Raw genomic sequence first — 18,400 nt, 5'->3', positions numbered from 1 at the left:
ACTCATTAAATGGAACTATACTCCTGAGACTCGAACCCAATGCTTACAAGTGTATTAATAAGTATTCGATCAATTGAACCGGCATTTTTTTTATAATTCTCAAAATTACATCTCTAAACTCCTGCTGAGGATTTTGTTGAAGCAAATTATTGTGTGTTATAATCAAGCTACATCACATTTTCATCTAATGCCATGACTTGGCAAGGGCCGAGTAGACACGAATCATGATTCATTAGATAAGGTGATTTACTTGCATAGAAGGCCTCAGATCAGAAGACCACAGTAGTGCAGACGACCAACTCTATAAGCTTTTAAACATAAGACTTGAAATTATGAGATGCTTTGCTCGTGTCTTGTGGCACTTTTTAGAGGTACTTAACAGCACAGTACTACACCCAATAGGAAATATGAAAAAGGGGGACTTTCATTTTGCTTCTCATAACAAAAGTTTATTAGGAACTTCCCAAATTTCTACACTTAGCATTTAAGTTAAAAGATGGAGGGAAACGGAGTGATTTGAGTCCAACCGTGAATCAAATATGTTGCAAACCGTAATTAGCCAATTTTTCATCTAGGACTTGCAGTTAGAAGGGGAATTCAGCTGTACTTATAACAATTTGGTCATTCAGCCAAATTTGTAGACAAAAACCAGCATGTTATACAATTTAACTTCCTCAACAATCGCGAGTACACCCAACTAACCGAAAAGAATAACATGAATCCAAGGCCTCTTTAATATCAAGCAAAAAAATAATAATAAAACACATTCACCTCCCCCCTCTCAAACAGATACCTTTCAGCAGGAATGAAATTACATATAAGCTATTGCATTTACAAGATATCCATGTATTTGTCCTGATCTTGTGCACTACCAGGTAATTGAGCAACTTCAGTATGACACAGAGTTGCAGGGTTTGCTCTATAGATATGCAAGCTGGGGCAGATTGTCCGCGGAGATTATGATCAGTAGTGAGCAACAACTCTTAGAAAATTCTTCTTCCAACCATTGTTTCGCTGCTTCCCCAGAAAGATTGACCATAATAAATTAATCTAGGATCTCCCCCTCCTCCAATTCCTCAGCAAAGAAAACTCCCCTCGAATTTGAAAGGTCTGTTCTATCTTCTGTTTCTGGTTGCTTAGCAAATTCACCTTCTAAATCAAGAAAGTCATCTGGATTAATTTCGGCAATCAGGTCTGAATACGCATCTATTAAGCCTTGATCAAAATCAAACTCCATGTCATCAAATAATCCAGAGTCCTTAGCCTGGAGGCTGCAATGTACCCTGTTTCCTGCCCGGCTCTGCCGACAAAGACAAAACTGAGTTACCACCGAATGCTTTCTCAGACTTGTTTTGAGAAGGATTTGATGCATTGGACTTGACAGCACATGCTTCATAAGATCAAAGACCTGAGGTTCTAAAGAGCTACCATTGTCTTCTATTTCCTCCTCCTTGAAGGTAACACCTTTTGGTATTTCATTATCAGCACCGCTAGAATCTTTTCCCTCTGGCCCGTGGTGGCGAGATGATTCTCCTGATAACTTCAAAATCACAGTGTTCGAAGGAAGAAACACATGAATCACAGGATACTCTAGAACAACCATATCAGCTAATAGTTTCCGTAATGGGGCCTTTATGTCTAACTCCCGGAAAGGCGATTTGGATCCCTACAATAACACAAGAAAATCATCTATAGGATGGACAGAACATTTTCAGCAGACAAGAACGTGAAAAGGCAAGCATCAATACATATAATCTATAATCCAAGGTCAAAATAGACAAGCCAATTGTCTTCAATCCAGGATGTCTGCATTAAACATGATCTAGATATCATGATTTCAAGAATCTGAGGTAGAAACTTCAGTAAATTGCGCATATCTATAGGATCACAAAGCTTAACTCCAATTTAAACTTGGAAATGCCCCAAATGCTAAACTGCAGAAATATAGAAAAATCGAGCAAACAACCAACATGCTCTGCATGAGTATGTGCAAGTTGGTGAGTGTATAACTCAAAAGAATAAAAAAGAATGAAACCCAGAGGCCTAAATCACCTTAGGGTATTTTCGGATAAAAAACTTGAGGGAGTCGAGCTGCTCCTCGCAGAACTTCCTGAGAGGATGATTCCAGGGACTAGGTTGCAGATGGTTTTCAATTAATGAACAGAGGCTTGTATCTTCATGTATACTGTCAAAAAATAAAGCATCAGTTATCTATTAAACAATCATCTAATAAAAGACAATATATAGAGAAGATGGGGAAAGCTCACCCATGGTCAAGTAAAACAACATCTGTAGAGTGAAACCGCCATTCAATGGTCCATGAAATATACTTCTTCCTATAGACAGAGCAAAACTTGTAATTAAGCGTTTGCTAGGGAATTAATCTTAACAAAGGTATCATACAGGGAACAACCTGTGGTTAAATCGAGTTTGATTAGTTTCCCTCTTAGACATTCCAGAAGGCAGAAACAAGAGCTTAGTTCTGCGAGAGGCAGCAGCAGTGCGGAGGTTTCGAAGAGGGTGTGGTAGCTTAAAACGAGGATGATGTCCACCATTGGTAGTGTTACATAGTTTGGACCTTATTCTTGTAGCAGATTCAGCGATCCTCTTCGTTTCCTCCAGCAGATTATAATCTACAAGCAATTTAGGTTCAGTAAAGATGAATGGGCTCGTACAAAAACAATAAGTAAATAAATAGGAAAAGGAAGTGGAAGTGAAACCGGAGAGGAGAAGATTATCGTCGAAGCGAGAGAGGGGAACAAAGGAAGTGATGTTGCGTTTGCCAGTGCAGCCAGTGCGTTGCTTGTGAGCATTAACGCAAGGGAGGCTGCAGGTGCGGAGGCAGCAACCTGGGCACTTGTATTTTGACGCCTTCTTTTTGCACTCTTCGCAATCCCCAATCTTTGGTTCCTCCATTTTCTTTACGAATGAAAACAGGGGGTGGGAACAAGGGTTTTACGCCTGCATCGAAGCTTTTGCTAGGGTTTTTTTATGAAACACTTTTCTGCAGTACTGCCTCTGTTATGGATTTCTTTTATTCCCTGAAACGCTGCGTTTTTTGCCCCAATCCCGGACCACAAAAATAATACCATGTGAAACACAACATTAGTCGAAACAGAACACAAGCGAGAATAGAAGAAGAAGAAGGAGAAAAGTTACCTGGATGAGAAGAAGAAGGACGATGAACGGCGCACTGAGTTTGGAAAATGTCCTACAGGAAAAAAATCTGTAAGACATTTTACATAAAAAGCAAGCAATTTTACCCGTGTTCCTGAAAATGTTTTCCGTAGGTAAAATGTTTTCAGGTTACCAAACAACGTAAAATCAGGAAAATATTTTCCGGAAAATGTTTTCTTGGTTGCCAAAAGGAGCCTAACAAATAAGGTTCATTTCCATTTTGGTCATCCTAAATTTTTTTCATAAAAATGCACCATTAGTCCTCCGCTACTATTTAATAGTGGAGTAATTAATTTGTTCAATTTTTTTTTTTGGATGACAAAATTAACAAAAATAAATTTTAAGCGGCGAAAATAACAACAAACCTGATTAGTTTACCCTTTTAATTTTAAACAAAAAGAACTTTCAAGCAGGCTTCTGTCAGCATCATTTCACATGCAATCGACCATTTTCATATTTATTCAGCAATCAGCAATGCATTTTTGCAGCATTTAAGCATAAGGATAAATTTGGTAATAGATTTTTCACCCATTGTTGTTTATGAACTACAAAGGCAATCAGAAAGAATTGACTTACAGTTTTAGTACTTTCAAGGATCTCTCTGTCTTGGAAGCTAAGGAAATTCAACTTGGTTCTTCAACAGTTCACTGATTTTTTCCTGTTATCTGCATACACTCTTATTATGGTGAATTGTGTGCGGTAAACTTGGTCCGTTCCCTCTCAACATTAGTCACACATCATCATTGCATCGATTCAACACAGAAGCTAGATTCAACTGGACACCTTCAACACCAAAAAAAAAAAAAAGGTTTCTATAAATTAAAAAGGAAATTTGAATTTATTGTCACAATTTAAATTGAAGGTAAGGTGTTTTTCCTTTAGAGCAGACGAACGAGCGACCTGAAAATGCGATTTTGAGAGACGAATCCTGGAAGAGAGACCAAGCGGGGAAGAAGCGGCTTTGGCTTTAGCTTGAGGGCGAGGCAAGCCGCATCTTTCCGAACAGAGGTTAATCGGAAAACTGATCTTGCGATGGCGGTGGCGCCAAAAGACGCCAAAAATCACAAAAAAAATTCTCAGGGTTTTAGACCTTTAATTTTGGATTCATAAAGTTCTAAAACCCTGTTTCGGAGCTTGAGAAGTTGAGAAACGGATCGGGTCGCATTGAATCTAATGAGCATGACTGAGTAAATGGGCGGCAGGCCCAAAAATCAACTCCAATAATGTGTTAAATTCTTTGGACATCCTTGATTAATAACTCATATTCAAAATTGATTCTTAAAAGTTTAAAATGTTCTAATTGAATCAACAAAATTTTAATATCATATCAATTAAGTCCTATCAACTTATTTAAAACGCATTAATTAATATATAAACGAGTATATACTTCTATACGAACAGCTCAGATCTAATATATTTAAATAATAATAATCCCTAAATTTTATTGTCTACTATTTTCTTAAATATCAAATCCAAGTTACAATAAACACAAATGTATTTATACTTTTTTTTGGTGAATATAACAAATTCAAAGTATTTATATCAAACTACTGGAAATAAATTAAAAAATCATTTGCTTTACTGAACATAAGTATTATAAAATCTCCCTAAGAACCTCCTAATAAATCAGAACACTTTTCTTACTATCAAAAGTCAACTTTGGCGAACCCATTAGCAGCTTGATTATCCTTCGTGAGAACATACTTAAAAAATCATAATTTTTCATATTTTAATATTTGTTTGATTCTTCTAACCAAGGCCAAATTCACAATCACCAACTGTCTATCTTCATTGGATTTAACCACTTCTATACTATTCATATGAATCAACAATATCTCAAAACTCAGCTTCAAAAATTGAACAGTCCATTACATGTAATGATTTTATCCCATTCATCAATGTATACATTTAATGCCAAAAGTAATAATTAGAGTAACAACCTTTAATGGCAAAATGAATAATTAGCTAATTAAAAAGGCTAACTTTATGCATATTAAAAATGTGTAAATTTTTATTCACTTTCCAGTTTATTTCAAAGGCATCTTCAATGAAATTTTGGTTTGATTAAAGTTGGATAATTTTTAATACAATTAGAATTTGAATACCTCTCTACTTATTGTGAACATTATTCAATTCTTTGATTACTATCAAACTCATCAGAACCTCATTGTCAAACCAACAATATTAATAAAATTTTAACAAGAATTGAATTTTAAAATTTTAAAAATAAATATACAAAAAATTCAAAACTTATAATAAGCAAATTTTTAACCCCATATTTGAATGCTAAACTAATGGAGTCGGTCAAAACATCAAAATGCGCAGCAAAAGAAATGTAAAAGGGAATATTGCCGTAAAGAAAGCTTGCCTGGTTTAACTAACATTTTCATATCTAGTCGTTTTGACTTAAAAAACTTTATCATGAAAAAAATAATAATAAAGTTCGAAAATTTGTTTGAAAACAGTGTCACATTACAATCACCAACCATGGAAGTAGCGGCCGAGTTCTTGCTTTTTAACTTAACTATCCTCTCTGTAGTCTGGGTTTTCTTTCAAAATAACATGCCCCTCCAGGATGGGTGAAAGGGGAATATACCTGTAAAAACGAGATATTGTTAGTGAAAATCAGGGTTAAATCAGACAATTCACACAGGAGAGGTTTTAACTTACTTTTCGGTAGCCAGTTCTGCTCTATCACCGGCAGCAAGAAGAACCGGAGTGGAATGGGTCTGGAAGCCAGTGATAGTCTTGGGTCGACCAGCCTGCCCGACAACATCAACAGCTTGACCTACACGGACTGGGACCGATAGAGGTTTGAGGTTTTCGTCGACAGTCATCAACATCCTTGGCTGTAGACAATAGAAAACAATATTATACGAGAACAAGAACAGCATTGAAAAACACATGCACTGGGAGAATAACTAGTACGACTGTAACTGTTTACTGACCTGCATTGCCAGAACAATGAAGTAGAGGACATAATGGTATTTTCCCAGTACCATAGCTTTCATATCGAGGCATGCGTGCAACATTGTAACCAAACCAGCAAGTGCAGTCCTGGAATCAACAAAAGAAAGAAAATTTCATCCAGTTAACCAAGATGAAGCAGAGTATACGATTATGTGTTTTTGGAAGAGCCACTTACGGTGATAGCAAAAAGCGGTCAGAATGATATGGATTAAGAGTCAATAGACCCTTCCCCAAATGAACTAAACCTTGAGCAATTCGCACCTGGACAAGGAACCGAGCCTTAGTTTGTCTCACAAAGCACACAGTATCATGGATCAAATTATAAAGACGAGTACAGAAAACATACACAAAAGAGAAGGCTAGCATCCTTGTAGTAATAACTTGAAAGATTGCGAAGCATGCCAGCAATGCGAGCATTATTGGTTCCAGCACCTATTAAACCCAAGGAGATAACTGCAGCCTGCAGCATCCATACAAACACTTTGAGTGCAAGCTGATGGGAGAGACAGAGCGGAAAAAAACCAGTGTAATTCTAATCATCTTACCATTGCAACTTCTGAATCTGAATCATGACTAAGCCTGCTTAATGTGTCCATAACATTAACCTGCATAATATCACATCGATCAAGCTCGTTTGCTGTGATGAAAAACTGGTGACTCAAAAAAGGCCAAACTAGGCTGTTCAGCAACATTTAATGAGATTAGCTTACCTTTGGGTTTGATATACAAAGAAGACCAAGAGCCAAAGGAACCGCACGACGGATATTCTGCTCACCATACTGCAAAAGATGCTCTAGTGAACGAATTGACATATCAAGACCCAATTCCTCAGCCATTGCTACCATGGCGATACCAAGCACAGCTGGACCTTGGTGGGTTTCACCCTTCTCAAGATGCTGAGCACAATGACCAAGAAGGTTTTGGACCTGTATATAAAAAGGGTTTAGCTAATATTCATGCCAAATCAAATTTGCACAGCATATTGATGAATCACGAGATTACCTTCAGAACATTCCCGGTTCCAGCGTACGCACAAGAAAGTAGTGTCATATCACAATATTTTCTTATTTTTTCATTGAACGTCTTTGAGACCTCTGCAGTCGCCTCCACTCTTTCCTGTAGTTTGCAGAACAAGTTGGGATGAAATGTTGCAAAATTATAATGAGCAGACTAATTTTCTCAAGCTGAAAATTAAAACACATGCAACCTAGGACTAAAGCATACGTAATTCATACACCTATATATGTAATTCACACACACCAGCTCCTTTTCTTTTCTTTTTTTCATTTTATGAGAAATGGTTAATTTCCAATTTTGGTCCTAATACATTTAAATTTGAGTTTTAATCCTCATACTTTAATTTCTAACATAAATTATCTCTATATTTTTATAATTTTATGAATTAGCTCAAATGGTTAATATCCTTAGCTCTTCAATTAAAATGTTATGTGGTTACATATAATTCGAAAGCAGATTTTTAAATCCATAAAATCGAGAGATTAAATTCTTCAAAATAAAAGTAAGAGGATTAAATTCCAAATGTATGAAGTGTAGAGACTTAAAGTCGTGGTTGTTTAAACCAATCAAACAGCTGGGGTACCAGTCCCGAGAGAGGCATCAAACCAGTTGACCCGCGAACCAATACAGGTCAGTAGAATTAGGCTAAAAAGCCGATTGAGCCAGTCTTTTATTTTTTAGAATATTTTTATTTTTATGTTTTTTAATGATTTATTTAATCGAACCATATGAAACATTGGTCTGACCAGTTCGACCACCATTTTGGTTCTAAAAACCTTGCTTAGAGTATATTTATTCTTCAAATTTTTACTTTATAATTTGATACAAACAAATAATCAACCCAACACGGAGCATGGGTGAACCATACTAGTTCACTAGATATACCAGAAGCCCGAAAAAGTCATTTACCTGCTTCCCAAGGTATAAAAGACCAAGAGCAAGTGGCAGAAGACGAGTGAGGGGCTCCCCCAACTCTGACTCACTTCGGTCCATTAAAGCAAATATAATAGCCTGTGCAACCTCCTCATTGCAGGAACCCACGTATATCAAACCCAACGAAATTGCAGTAAATGCTATCACATCAAGGGGAGCCTTTGCATCATTAAGTATCAGAGTCAAGCTGCTACGGATCTGTAAATTAAATTGGTAAACATTCATTATAGCTGCCAATGCCATGCACTAGGAGGTTCATTAACAGGAGATAAAGCGCAAGATTTATACCTGCTCATTCTGGGCACCAGCATATGCAATTCCCAAACCCATAATTGCACCAATACGGACTGAAGAATCCTCTTTACTAATATAATCACTCAATAGAGCCAGTGCCTGAAAAAAGAAAATAAGACAGTAATATAGTGAGCATTATACACTGAATGAACCAAGCGATGATGAGGAGAAAGGGAACTCACAGGGTCGCAATCATTCTTAACACCACAATTGACAATCCCAACTCCTAATAATGCTCCAGCAATCACATGGTTATCGTTGCTATGGAAATACTTGTCGATCTGAGCAAGCCCAGAGTCGACATCCCACAATAGAATCATACCCTGTTATGGGGAAGCCAAATCATATACTTAAGCTAGATTCCAAATATGAACTTGATTACCAACCTATGCATACACATATTGGGGCAAAAAATAGTAGGGTAAGCGTACCAGACTTGCTGCGGCACTGGTCTTCCCATGTTCTTTGTTTTTGAAAAGCCAATTTCCAGATGAACCACCAATTGAAGAGTCTGCTGGCGCCGTCATTAACTTATCCTGCCAGGCACACATCAATTGATATTAAAAATTAAGCTACCATGATCTCATTATCTTTAAGCTTGTAAACTATACCTGGCCAAAACCAGCATTAACAAATGCATTGACGAACGTAGCAGCCAAATTCTGTCTAGCTGAATCAACACTTGCACCAGCACTAGCACGGCCATCAAGCAAGTGAGCCTAACAAATCCAAGCATGTAAGTTGTCAATCCATGGAGCAAATTATCCAACATGGTCAATGCAATAAGATGCACACTTTAATAACTGAGATAATTTAAGCACTTCACACCCTATCAAAACCGGCAAAAGAAAAATAATCTTTTAAGAGGAGGGGGGCAGCCAGCCACTAAAGGTACAGCACCAGGTCTTATCTACTACCTTAAAATGTTTAGCAAGTTTAAAAGTCCAAACCTTATAGATATCTTCCGGAGATTTAGGCTCCATGACCTCGATATCACGAGCAAGACTGAGATAACTTTCACTTAATTTAGTATTGTTGATGATATCCTGTAAAGTCTCTCTTTCTTCATCATCTGCAACCATCTCATCATCAAGCTCAAAGGTGATCCCCTGCAAATAGTCACACGTCCATAATCAGAAGAAAATATAAACTAATGACATACTTAGCAACAAACAGTTACAGATGCTTTCAGCACAACAAAGCAAAATAAAGCAAGCTGTGTACTTACATGTCGAGCAAGAATGTAGCAAAATTGCATCTTCTTTAGCTGATTATCACAAGACGTAAACACCTGTCTCACATGCTGAAAGAGCACATACTAAATTGTTAATACAAAAATCAATTTAAAACTGAAATCCTGAAAAAGATTTGCGAAACAATGCTGCATGGCAAGAAAGGAGAAAAACATAATAGAAAACGAACCTGCATGTTGTCAAGGGAAAGTGCAATTTGAAGTGCACTCGCGAATTCCTCGAACTTGAGATATATTGTGTATGCAATATCCAAAACTAACATGTCATCTGGTCCAGGAAGGTATCTGAAAAAATATTGCAGCATGAAATGTCATCACAGTAAGAGCAAGCTCGACGTTATTTGTCATTGGAACGAACATCAAAAGATCAAATTGTAATTTTTTTTAGACTTAACAAGTTCAACACATGATTGATCGAGAATACTATCAGAAGAACAATAGAAACACTGTACGTATATTGGCAAGTAGTCCAAAGCTTTTAAACTCCTACCTAGCAGCACTGGTGAGGTATAGACAAGTTCTCTTGAAATTTGTCTTGTCAACATGCTCAACTAAAAGGTCAAGATCCTCAACCTGCAGTTAGGTGTTTCGAGCTCAGTAACAAGAGAAGGGAACACAGATAAGAAACCTGAAAAGATTAAAAAAATGTTGCCTGGTACCTCCATCAAGAGATCAACAGCTTCAGGTTCAGCATTGTGCTGTATCAAAAAGTACAGAGGTGTTAGAAACATGAAGCCAAAGAAATTTCCGAAAACAATTTGTTCTGCAAAAAAAAATCAATTGCCCATTACATATGACAAGGAGAAAGCTATACCTTCATGTGAAATGAAACAATCTGTTGCACAAGCTCCATTAGATCTTCAATTGCAGCCTCTTCGCTCTGCATTAGCAAAAATTAAAAAAAAAATAACATCCAGATTAATGTTTCACCATTAAAGATAACCCTACATTACATAACTCATAGAAACTACGAAATGTCTCTTTAGACTTCTAACCTGTCGCTTCCCATACTCTTGTGCAATTTCTCCAGCCAAGTTCCTGAGAACAAATAATGAAGTGAGAACAAAATTATTCCAGTTATATGCCATCACGAACACGAAAAGATGATGCATAAAATGAAAGAATTCGCATAGGTGATCTTCTGGTTACAAATCCTAAGTCGGAGCACCAACACAAAGTGGAACTTGAAACCAATATAACAACAAATAAACACAAAAACATTATCATAATCTAAAACCACTCAAAAGTTTGACCAGATATAGCTGATGAAGAACCGCTAATACAAAATTTTCACAAAATGTAGAGTAAACTAGCATGTTATCAAGTCGGACAATGCTCACCTCACATACTCATGACCCCACGAACCAATATCACCTTCCGAACCCAACAATCTGTACTTCAAACTCTCCTGTAGGATTGTCAAACGAAAAAATGATAAACAAAGATAGAGCTCAAAACAAGCGGGGAAAGAAAAATCAATACAAAAATGTGTAATTCCACAATTATAGTGTTCCCAAAAATAAAAAACTTGAAAGCTACCCGCTCTCCCTCTGCAGACATGGTCAGTGCCAACACGGACAGGATATCGGCCAAGTATTTCTGCAAACAAGTGAAGGTAAATTAGTGATGCAGAGTATATGGGAAAAAAAGGAAATATCTAAGAAAGCAAAAAATAGAAATTCTTGATTTTCAAAAGTGTGGTTAATTGAGATATTTATATAAGGAACAATTCGCAGCACCCCTGAAATAAAAATTATAAACAAAGTTCCTATATAAAATATTAATGCCTTCATCTAAATCATCCTTCAGTGAATTGCTTAGCCCAATAAACATTACCCTAATAAAAGATGTAATAGAAGATAATCAAAGCAAAATTCCTAATACCTTCAAATCGGATTCTGGCATTGTCTCGTAAAAAGCTTTTAGGGTTCCATAATGAGGACGGAGAAACTTCAATGGCTTCGGAACAGAAGTCATAGAGCTTGTTGAAGTCCGGATTTCATGCCTACATAGCATATCAAATCAAATCATAATTTTTTTAAATAACCTTTAACTAACAGTGACGAAAAACCCCTAATTTGATTCAATCACCTCATGCTCTCAAGAGCTACTTTCTGTAACCCAGGATCGGAATCCTGAACTCTCTCTACATATAACTCCAACTGTTGTTTCAAAGCCAAATCCTCCTCCGACTGCATAAAAAAAAAAAGCCAAGTGTTAAAAAAACATGGATACAGTTAACCGAAAAAGCTAAATCCCGAACAGCCACTCACCAGATCCTCATCATCTTTCTTCTTTTGGTCCTCTTTCTTCTTTGGATCCTTCGCCGGAGCATTTGCCTGAGAAGTTCCGGCGTCGTTTTTTTGATCCGACATCGTAATTAGGGTTGCTTTTCGAGTTATTGGGTTTTAGGGATTTCTTTTTGGAGGAGAACAAGAACAAAAGAGAAGTGGAACTCTTTTAAGCACTAATATATTTTACAATGAATTTCTCTCCAAGCAATCAGGGTATCTTTTTTTTCTAAACTGGCCCCTTTCGAAGATGGGAGAGCGGAATGCACTTGGACCGGGCCGAACCAGATTTAATAGTTTAAATGGGTTTTATTATTCTAAAGCCCATTTAAAATATATGATTGAAACAAGCCGGGCTCGATAAGATAATTGCAATTTTTTTAAAAGGTCCGGTTATTGTTTTACTAAGTCCCCATTTGGATGGGCATTTACCTCCAATGCGATACGTTTAGCTCTTTTTATCCCACGTTATAGTATTGTTATAGTATTTAATTTTACAGTCATTATTATTTTTACACTAATCACAAATAAATGCACCACTCATCCAAAGGGGCCCTAAGGCCCTAATTATCTTTTTTGGTAAGTTACACCAGGTCACTAAACTACTATTAGTAATTTTTTATTTAAGTCACTAAGCTGTTGAAATTGTTGTTATATGGCATTTTTTGTTCGCATTACCTGCACTAATCGAAAGTTCTTCTTCCTCTTCTCTTCTATATAGTTCAATTTTTTTATGAAATAACTTTGAATGTCGCAAATCTATTAATCAAAATCTAAACAACTTTCTTCTTCAATCTCTAGCACTGACCATCAAATCGACTTGGATTTAAGGCATGTTCTTTTACTTGTTGATGGGTGCTGATCTACAATATCAATCGTTAAATCGTTGCTTGAAGCACACTAGTTGAACTTTTAAGAGAGAGATCAACTGGCCAATGACTTAAAAAAAAAAAAAAACTTTCCAATAGTTCAGTGGCTTAAATGAAAACTTTCGAATAACTCAGTAACCATTTTTATAACTTTTTAAAGTTGAGTAACCAAAACATAAACTTACTAATAATTTAGTGACCTTGGATTTAATTTACGCTTATTTTTTTAATATTTTTCACACACCTTTTTTAAAGATTAACTATAAAAACCCGTAATTAAATTATGTTGTTTTTCTCACTTAGGAACTTTTTTTTTTGTGGTCAAAAGTAATACTTAAACTGTCAATTTTATCTTGTTTTACTCAAAAAATGTATGATGTTCAATAAAAATGCACAATGTGTCACGTTCTTATTGACTAGTATACTTCAGGGGGTAAAATGAGACCAAATTCATAGTTTAGATATCATCCAAAAAATACTTTAAGTACTTAAGTGAAAAAAGTGATATAGTTTAAGGCCAATTCTGCAATTAACTTTTTTTAATGTCAATCGAATTGGATCAACTTCAAATCAGCATTACCTATAAGTGTTAGATGCAATCGTAAAACACCTTACACTTTAAAACTAAGGTTCAAACCTTAAATATGGCACTGTTGAAAAGGATAGCCACGAGCCGCAAATATAGACAATAAAACAGATATAAATAATACTAAAAAAAAACTTCAAATCGACATTGAATATAAATCCGATTAATAACATCTCGTTATTGAAGATAAATAAGCTTCGATTAAGCGTAATAAAACTTTTTAAATTTTTCTTTAAAAATTAAATTTCAAAATTATATATAAACTTTATTTTACATTAACTTTAATTTTTTTCTCTCATGTGGTACCCATATTACCATTTGCTTATGGGGTCCATTTTATTGGCCTTTTATATATAATATATATTTAGTATTATTATTTTTATTAATTAATTATTTTGAATTAAATTAACCAATAATTAAAATTCAAAAATAAATTAACTGATTTATGATTGAACTAATTTCAATAGCCAACTAATTAATTATATTAATTCAATTTAGTCCGCTAATTCGATTTTAATCGAATTATGCACACCAAACATCATCTTAAATTTACTATAATCTATACGAACAATTATTGTTAGATCCAATAATATTAAATTAATGTATTATAGGACATAGTATAAAAATATATATATAAAAATAAGTGTGACACTTATTTTACTCTTAACTGAGTCTAAAAACTCCAACAACGATGTATCAAATAATTACCCTATAAAATATATAAATATGCACGAGTTTGAGAAAACTTTTGAATTGACGAGAATATCGTTTATTTTTCATCATATTACTCAAATTGCATTTTAAAATAAAAAAGTTAAAGTAAAATAGAGGTTGTGATAATTATTACATATTTAAAAATATTATCATTTAATTTACAATTATTAGTTAAAAAACGTTATGCTAATTTTAAAATATAATTATTAATTGAATAGAACTCTAAGATATACGCTAATTATTGAAATAATAAAAAATAAAATATTTAAAAATTTATTAAATGTTAAACGTGTAAACTCACATGCAACCCGTGTGACCTTAGAAGTAAGTAGATTTAAATCAATGTGATAAAGTACATTTAGTACCTAAACTTAGCAACTTTTCTCAACTTGTTCCTTTAACTTTTCAGGGTCCATATTAGCTTCAGAACATCACAATTTATTTTCCAATTTGATCACTAAACTCAAATTTCATTAGGTGTGATGGTGTAACATTCTGTCAGAGTGCCTCATCATTGTTGAAATTTTTTAAAAAGATTATGTTAAATCTAAATAAACTCAAAAGACTCTTCAAAAAAAAAAATCAAAAGAAAATTACAGTTTTTTGGCATAATAATAATTTTAACCCTCAATGTTCAATTTTTTTTTGTCAATTTAGCACTTATTCCTTTTTAGCTAAATTTGGCAATTAACCTTTAAAAAAGAATCAAATTACTTTTTTTATTAGCGGAAATGCCGACTAAAACATTAAATTTTTAACGATATTGGCATGACAACCCGAGTGGTAGTTTCACCAGTACTTCATGTTGGCATGACACTATTTGTCTTATATGTCACTTCAATAAATAATTAAAAAAATATTAAAAAATTCAAAATTTTAGAAAAAAAAAAGAAGACATTCTTAAAAATTCAAAACATAACATGAAACACTCGTTGATTGCCATGTGAGTTATCATGTTTAAAAATTCAACATTTTAGTCACTATTTTCATTAAAAAAACAACAAATCAACTCTTTTTTGAAAAATTGATAGTTAAATTCGACTCTTTTTAATACGTTGAGGGTAAAATTTAGCTCAAATAAAGAATAAAAGTCAAATTGATAAAATACATAAATGTTAGAGACTAAACTTATCATCATATCTATTTTTTTTTTAAACCAAGTGATAATGTAGCACAAACTCATGTGACCACATCATCACATTTTAATAGAATCCAAATTTACAGACTAAATTAAAAAAAGAACTTTTAAAATTCCAAAACTAAAATGAAAGATGATCCCTTAAATTAAAATTAAAAATTAGTATAAGATATTAAAAAAAAATCATTTCTATCCAGAAGTTGCAACTTGAATGAAAAGAGTAAAGGTTCATTCAAAAGGATCAGGGTCTGCATTGTCAACTTTGATGAAACCTCAAATGTTTGGAATTTAGGTAACTTCCATGTATCAATTGGGTCCTTTGCTCCTTTTGTGGTTATCTCGCTGTCTCCCTTCGTTTTCATATTTCAGTTTCAGGCTTTTAGCTTCCTTTCATGCCCCCACTCTCCACATGTGTATGCTAGACCCATCTCCTACTATAATTTTATTTTTCGGTATAATTATAGATGCTTCTATTCGTTTCTCGTTTGGAGAATAATCATGTTCGGGTTAGAAGTAATATTTATGTAAAGCTTTCCTAATAATAATAGTTAGGGGTAAATATTTGGTAAAATACGAGGAAAAAATCAAAATAATTAGTATGATAAACTTGATTTGATAATTTATTTGTTTAAGGCTTAAATTATTTCATTTTAGATTTTTTAAATATATATTGGCATTTTTACATATTTTAAAAATTTTGGAAAAAGTATAAATATTTTGAGTTCTTTTGTAATTTCTTTAGAGGGACCAAGTTGCATATTTTTGAAACTGTCAAAGACCTAACGAGTATTTACACCAATCTATTATTCGAGCTATAAAATTTAACTTGATTTGAACTTAAAAAATCGAATTATTTAATTGAGTTTATTAAAAAACCTCGAAAAACACAATTTGATTAACTTGAAATTCAAAAAAAAAGAAAAAAAAAATTATATGTGCTTCATTGAACACTCAAGTCTCCAATCTTTATACGTGCGTTTGCCATAAATAGATTTTGTTTGGTTCTATTCGATTCTCCGTCCACTCTCAAACGCAGCGTCTAAGGTGCTAGCAAAAGCCCGACCCTAGGGGCGAAGCCAGAAAATTTTTTTAGGGGGGCCGGATGAAATTTTAATTTTTTATAGTTTATATTTTTATAATTTGTAAAGGATTAAATTAAATTTTTATAATTTTAGGGGGCCAAAGTGTAATTTTACCTTTACTAATTTAAAATTTTTAAAAAATTTCAAGGGCCTAAAATGAAGTTTTCCATTTTAGGAGGGGTCGGGGCCCATGCCAACCCCCCTGGCTACGCCCCTGCCCGACCCCCTAAAATGAAAATTTTAATTTTGGCCCTTTACAAGTTATAAAATTTTAAATTAATATATAAAAACAATTATATTTTAACTCTTCAAATGATAAAATTATACTTTTACTCGTAAAATTATATAACTTGATTCCGATCGAAGGAAAATTTTTATAACTTCACCCTTACTCACTCTATTTTATATTGATTAGATTGTAATTGTAATTTATTTTATATTGATTAGATTGTAATTGTAATTTAGAGAATTTGCAAATGTAAAAAACTTTAAAAAGTTTATAGATATGGTTGACAAAAACGACAGTAGTACCATGCGTAGTCCGTCCACCCTATTTCATCAGAGTGACACGTGTCGTTGAATGTGGTCCTTGGTCCCACTAAATATATACCACAGATTACTCGGTCACTAACTTTTGTCTCTATTTTTTTCTTCAAAAAAATGAACTTTTGTCTCTATTTAATTCAGAATCTTGTGCATCCAATAATATATATAAATAAAAAATATATTTAATTTCAAAAAAATTCATGTTTCATAATTAATATATAATGTTTTTGATCGTATCTATTCTTTTTGACACAATGCTTAAAATTATCTATAGCTCTTTTCAATTCGTAAATAGGAGGATAATGCGTTTCAACGTACTAAAACTCATATCTTCCTGCATTAATAATAATACACATACTAATCGAACTAATGCTTAATCGACAATACAAATTATTCCTAAAATATATAAACATTCGATCGATAGATAATGAGTTTATTAATATATAAATTTAAAAGTATATATACACCTATGTAGTTATAATACATACAAATAATAGATAATTAATAGTTAAAAAAAGGAGATATAGTTTGAAAAATATGTATTTAAGATAAAATTTCGATCAGATATTAGTTTAATTGTAAAGAAATAATTTTAAAGATAAAAAATTTTCAAGGTTTTGTGACCGTTCTTATCAATAATGTCGTCATGATCTTCAAGTATCAAAATCGATTTTCTCTCCTCATGAGCGAAATCAATGTATCCAAAATTGGGCTACTAGTTGAACTAGTTAAGTTACCGATTCTCGGTTCGATTGTTGGTTTAATGATAAATAAACAACTAAAAATCATAAGAATAAAAAAAATTATGAACTTGTTCAATCGTTGTTTTTATCCTCTTTTCTTGTTTTTCGCCTGTTTTGAGTAGTTCACTTAGAGATCGATTCAATCCCTTTGTTTGGACTAGTATATCATTCAATTTTCGATCAAACAATCTGACTAGGTGATCCAGTTCGATTCCAACAACACTAAGGTAGTATTTAGTGCTTTCTCATGTTATGATTCCAATGAAATGTGATTGTCGAGAATGCTACTTTACAACATTTTGTATACATTGGAAGGTATTGATTAAAATCCTAGGAAAGTTACATTATAACATTTGTTTCACTAAGTATATATTTTCCTACGAATGTAATAATAATTTGCAAATTTAACCTTATTAAATAAAATAAAATATTCATTTATTTAATTTGTATATAAAATTTATCCTTGACAAATATTTGGATTAAAAATTTAATTAATACTTTTTAATTTATTTTTAATTTATAATTTTAAATGAAAGTAAGATTGTTTCAAATTTGTTTTACATATATTTTCTAAATATAACGATGCATATATAAAATTAAGTATATATAAAACTTGTTTTGGAATAAATTAAAAAAATACTTGAAATCATGTTCTGTTTTAGTTAAAACTAACAAAAAGAATGTTAAAAATGGTTGATTTTAGGTATTACTTTGAGCAATACTACAAATAATTAAATCATAGGAATGTGAAACCAAAGACGGTCTAACTCACAATTCTTACACAACTT

General features: G+C 33.3%; 2 protein-coding genes across 3 annotated transcripts; both read right to left on the bottom strand.

The window, feature by feature from the left end:
* Window positions 1-634: 634 nt before the first annotated feature.
* Window positions 635-4,364, bottom strand: LOC108481296 (uncharacterized). 2 transcript variants are annotated; one of them, XM_053031813.1, is made up of 8 exons: window positions 4,078-4,364; window positions 3,754-3,960; window positions 3,160-3,211; window positions 2,721-3,049; window positions 2,414-2,633; window positions 2,268-2,336; window positions 2,053-2,185; window positions 635-1,666 (listed from the first exon to the last, which is right to left on the bottom strand). In XM_053031813.1, the coding sequence occupies exons 4-8, from the start codon at window positions 2,914-2,916 to the stop codon at window positions 1,046-1,048; spliced, it is 1,239 nt and encodes a 412-aa protein (XP_052887773.1). In that variant the 5' UTR covers window positions 2,917-3,049; window positions 3,160-3,211; window positions 3,754-3,960; window positions 4,078-4,364; the 3' UTR covers window positions 635-1,045. The 2 variants fall into 2 exon arrangements, with proteins under 2 accessions (XP_052887773.1, XP_052887774.1); XM_053031814.1 differs by having other exon boundaries at window positions 3,754-3,952.
* A 1,006-nt stretch (window positions 4,365-5,370) lies between these two features.
* On the bottom strand, window positions 5,371-12,189 carry LOC108483192 (26S proteasome non-ATPase regulatory subunit 2 homolog A). Its single transcript, XM_017786458.2, has 25 exons — window positions 11,917-12,189; window positions 11,735-11,835; window positions 11,528-11,648; window positions 11,183-11,242; window positions 10,984-11,051; window positions 10,639-10,681; window positions 10,458-10,523; window positions 10,303-10,341; window positions 10,134-10,216; window positions 9,814-9,928; window positions 9,620-9,694; window positions 9,342-9,500; window positions 9,003-9,110; window positions 8,823-8,927; window positions 8,574-8,714; window positions 8,386-8,490; window positions 8,074-8,295; window positions 7,150-7,263; window positions 6,858-7,073; window positions 6,693-6,752; window positions 6,494-6,607; window positions 6,323-6,408; window positions 6,126-6,234; window positions 5,848-6,026; window positions 5,371-5,773 (listed from the first exon to the last, which is right to left on the bottom strand). The coding sequence occupies exons 1-25, from the start codon at window positions 12,016-12,018 to the stop codon at window positions 5,698-5,700; spliced, it is 2,667 nt and encodes an 888-aa protein (XP_017641947.1). The 5' UTR covers window positions 12,019-12,189; the 3' UTR covers window positions 5,371-5,697.
* Between the last annotated feature and the right edge of the window lie 6,211 nt (window positions 12,190-18,400).

This window comes from Gossypium arboreum, chromosome 1 (genome assembly GCF_025698485.1).
Source record: "Gossypium arboreum isolate Shixiya-1 chromosome 1, ASM2569848v2, whole genome shotgun sequence".
In the NCBI taxonomy this organism is placed as follows: domain Eukaryota; kingdom Viridiplantae; phylum Streptophyta; class Magnoliopsida; order Malvales; family Malvaceae; genus Gossypium; species Gossypium arboreum.
The sequence above is the reverse complement of the archived record's forward strand: the minus strand, read 5'-3'. Positions and strand labels throughout refer to the sequence as shown.

Excerpts from the sequence above, each read along its gene's own strand:
- LOC108481296 (XM_053031813.1), bottom strand. The coding sequence starts at position 2,916 with ATGGAGGAACCAAAGATTGGGGATTGCGAAGAGTGCAAAAAGAAGGCG. Across the intron at positions 2,186-2,267 it reads GTTGTTTTACTTGACCATGG|TATACATGAAGATACAAGCC; the intron begins GTGAGCTTTCCC and ends ATTTTTTGACAG. Across the intron at positions 1,667-2,052 it reads TTATCCGAAAATACCCTAAG|GGATCCAAATCGCCTTTCCG; the intron begins GTGATTTAGGCC and ends GTGTTATTGTAG.
- LOC108483192 (XM_017786458.2), bottom strand. The coding sequence starts at position 12,018 with ATGTCGGATCAAAAAAACGACGCCGGAACTTCTCAGGCAAATGCTCCG. Across the intron at positions 11,836-11,916 it reads AGAAAGATGATGAGGATCTG|TCGGAGGAGGATTTGGCTTT; the intron begins GTGAGTGGCTGT and ends TTTTTTATGCAG. Across the intron at positions 6,753-6,857 it reads TTTGTATATCAAACCCAAAG|GTTAATGTTATGGACACATT; the intron begins GTAAGCTAATCT and ends GATATTATGCAG.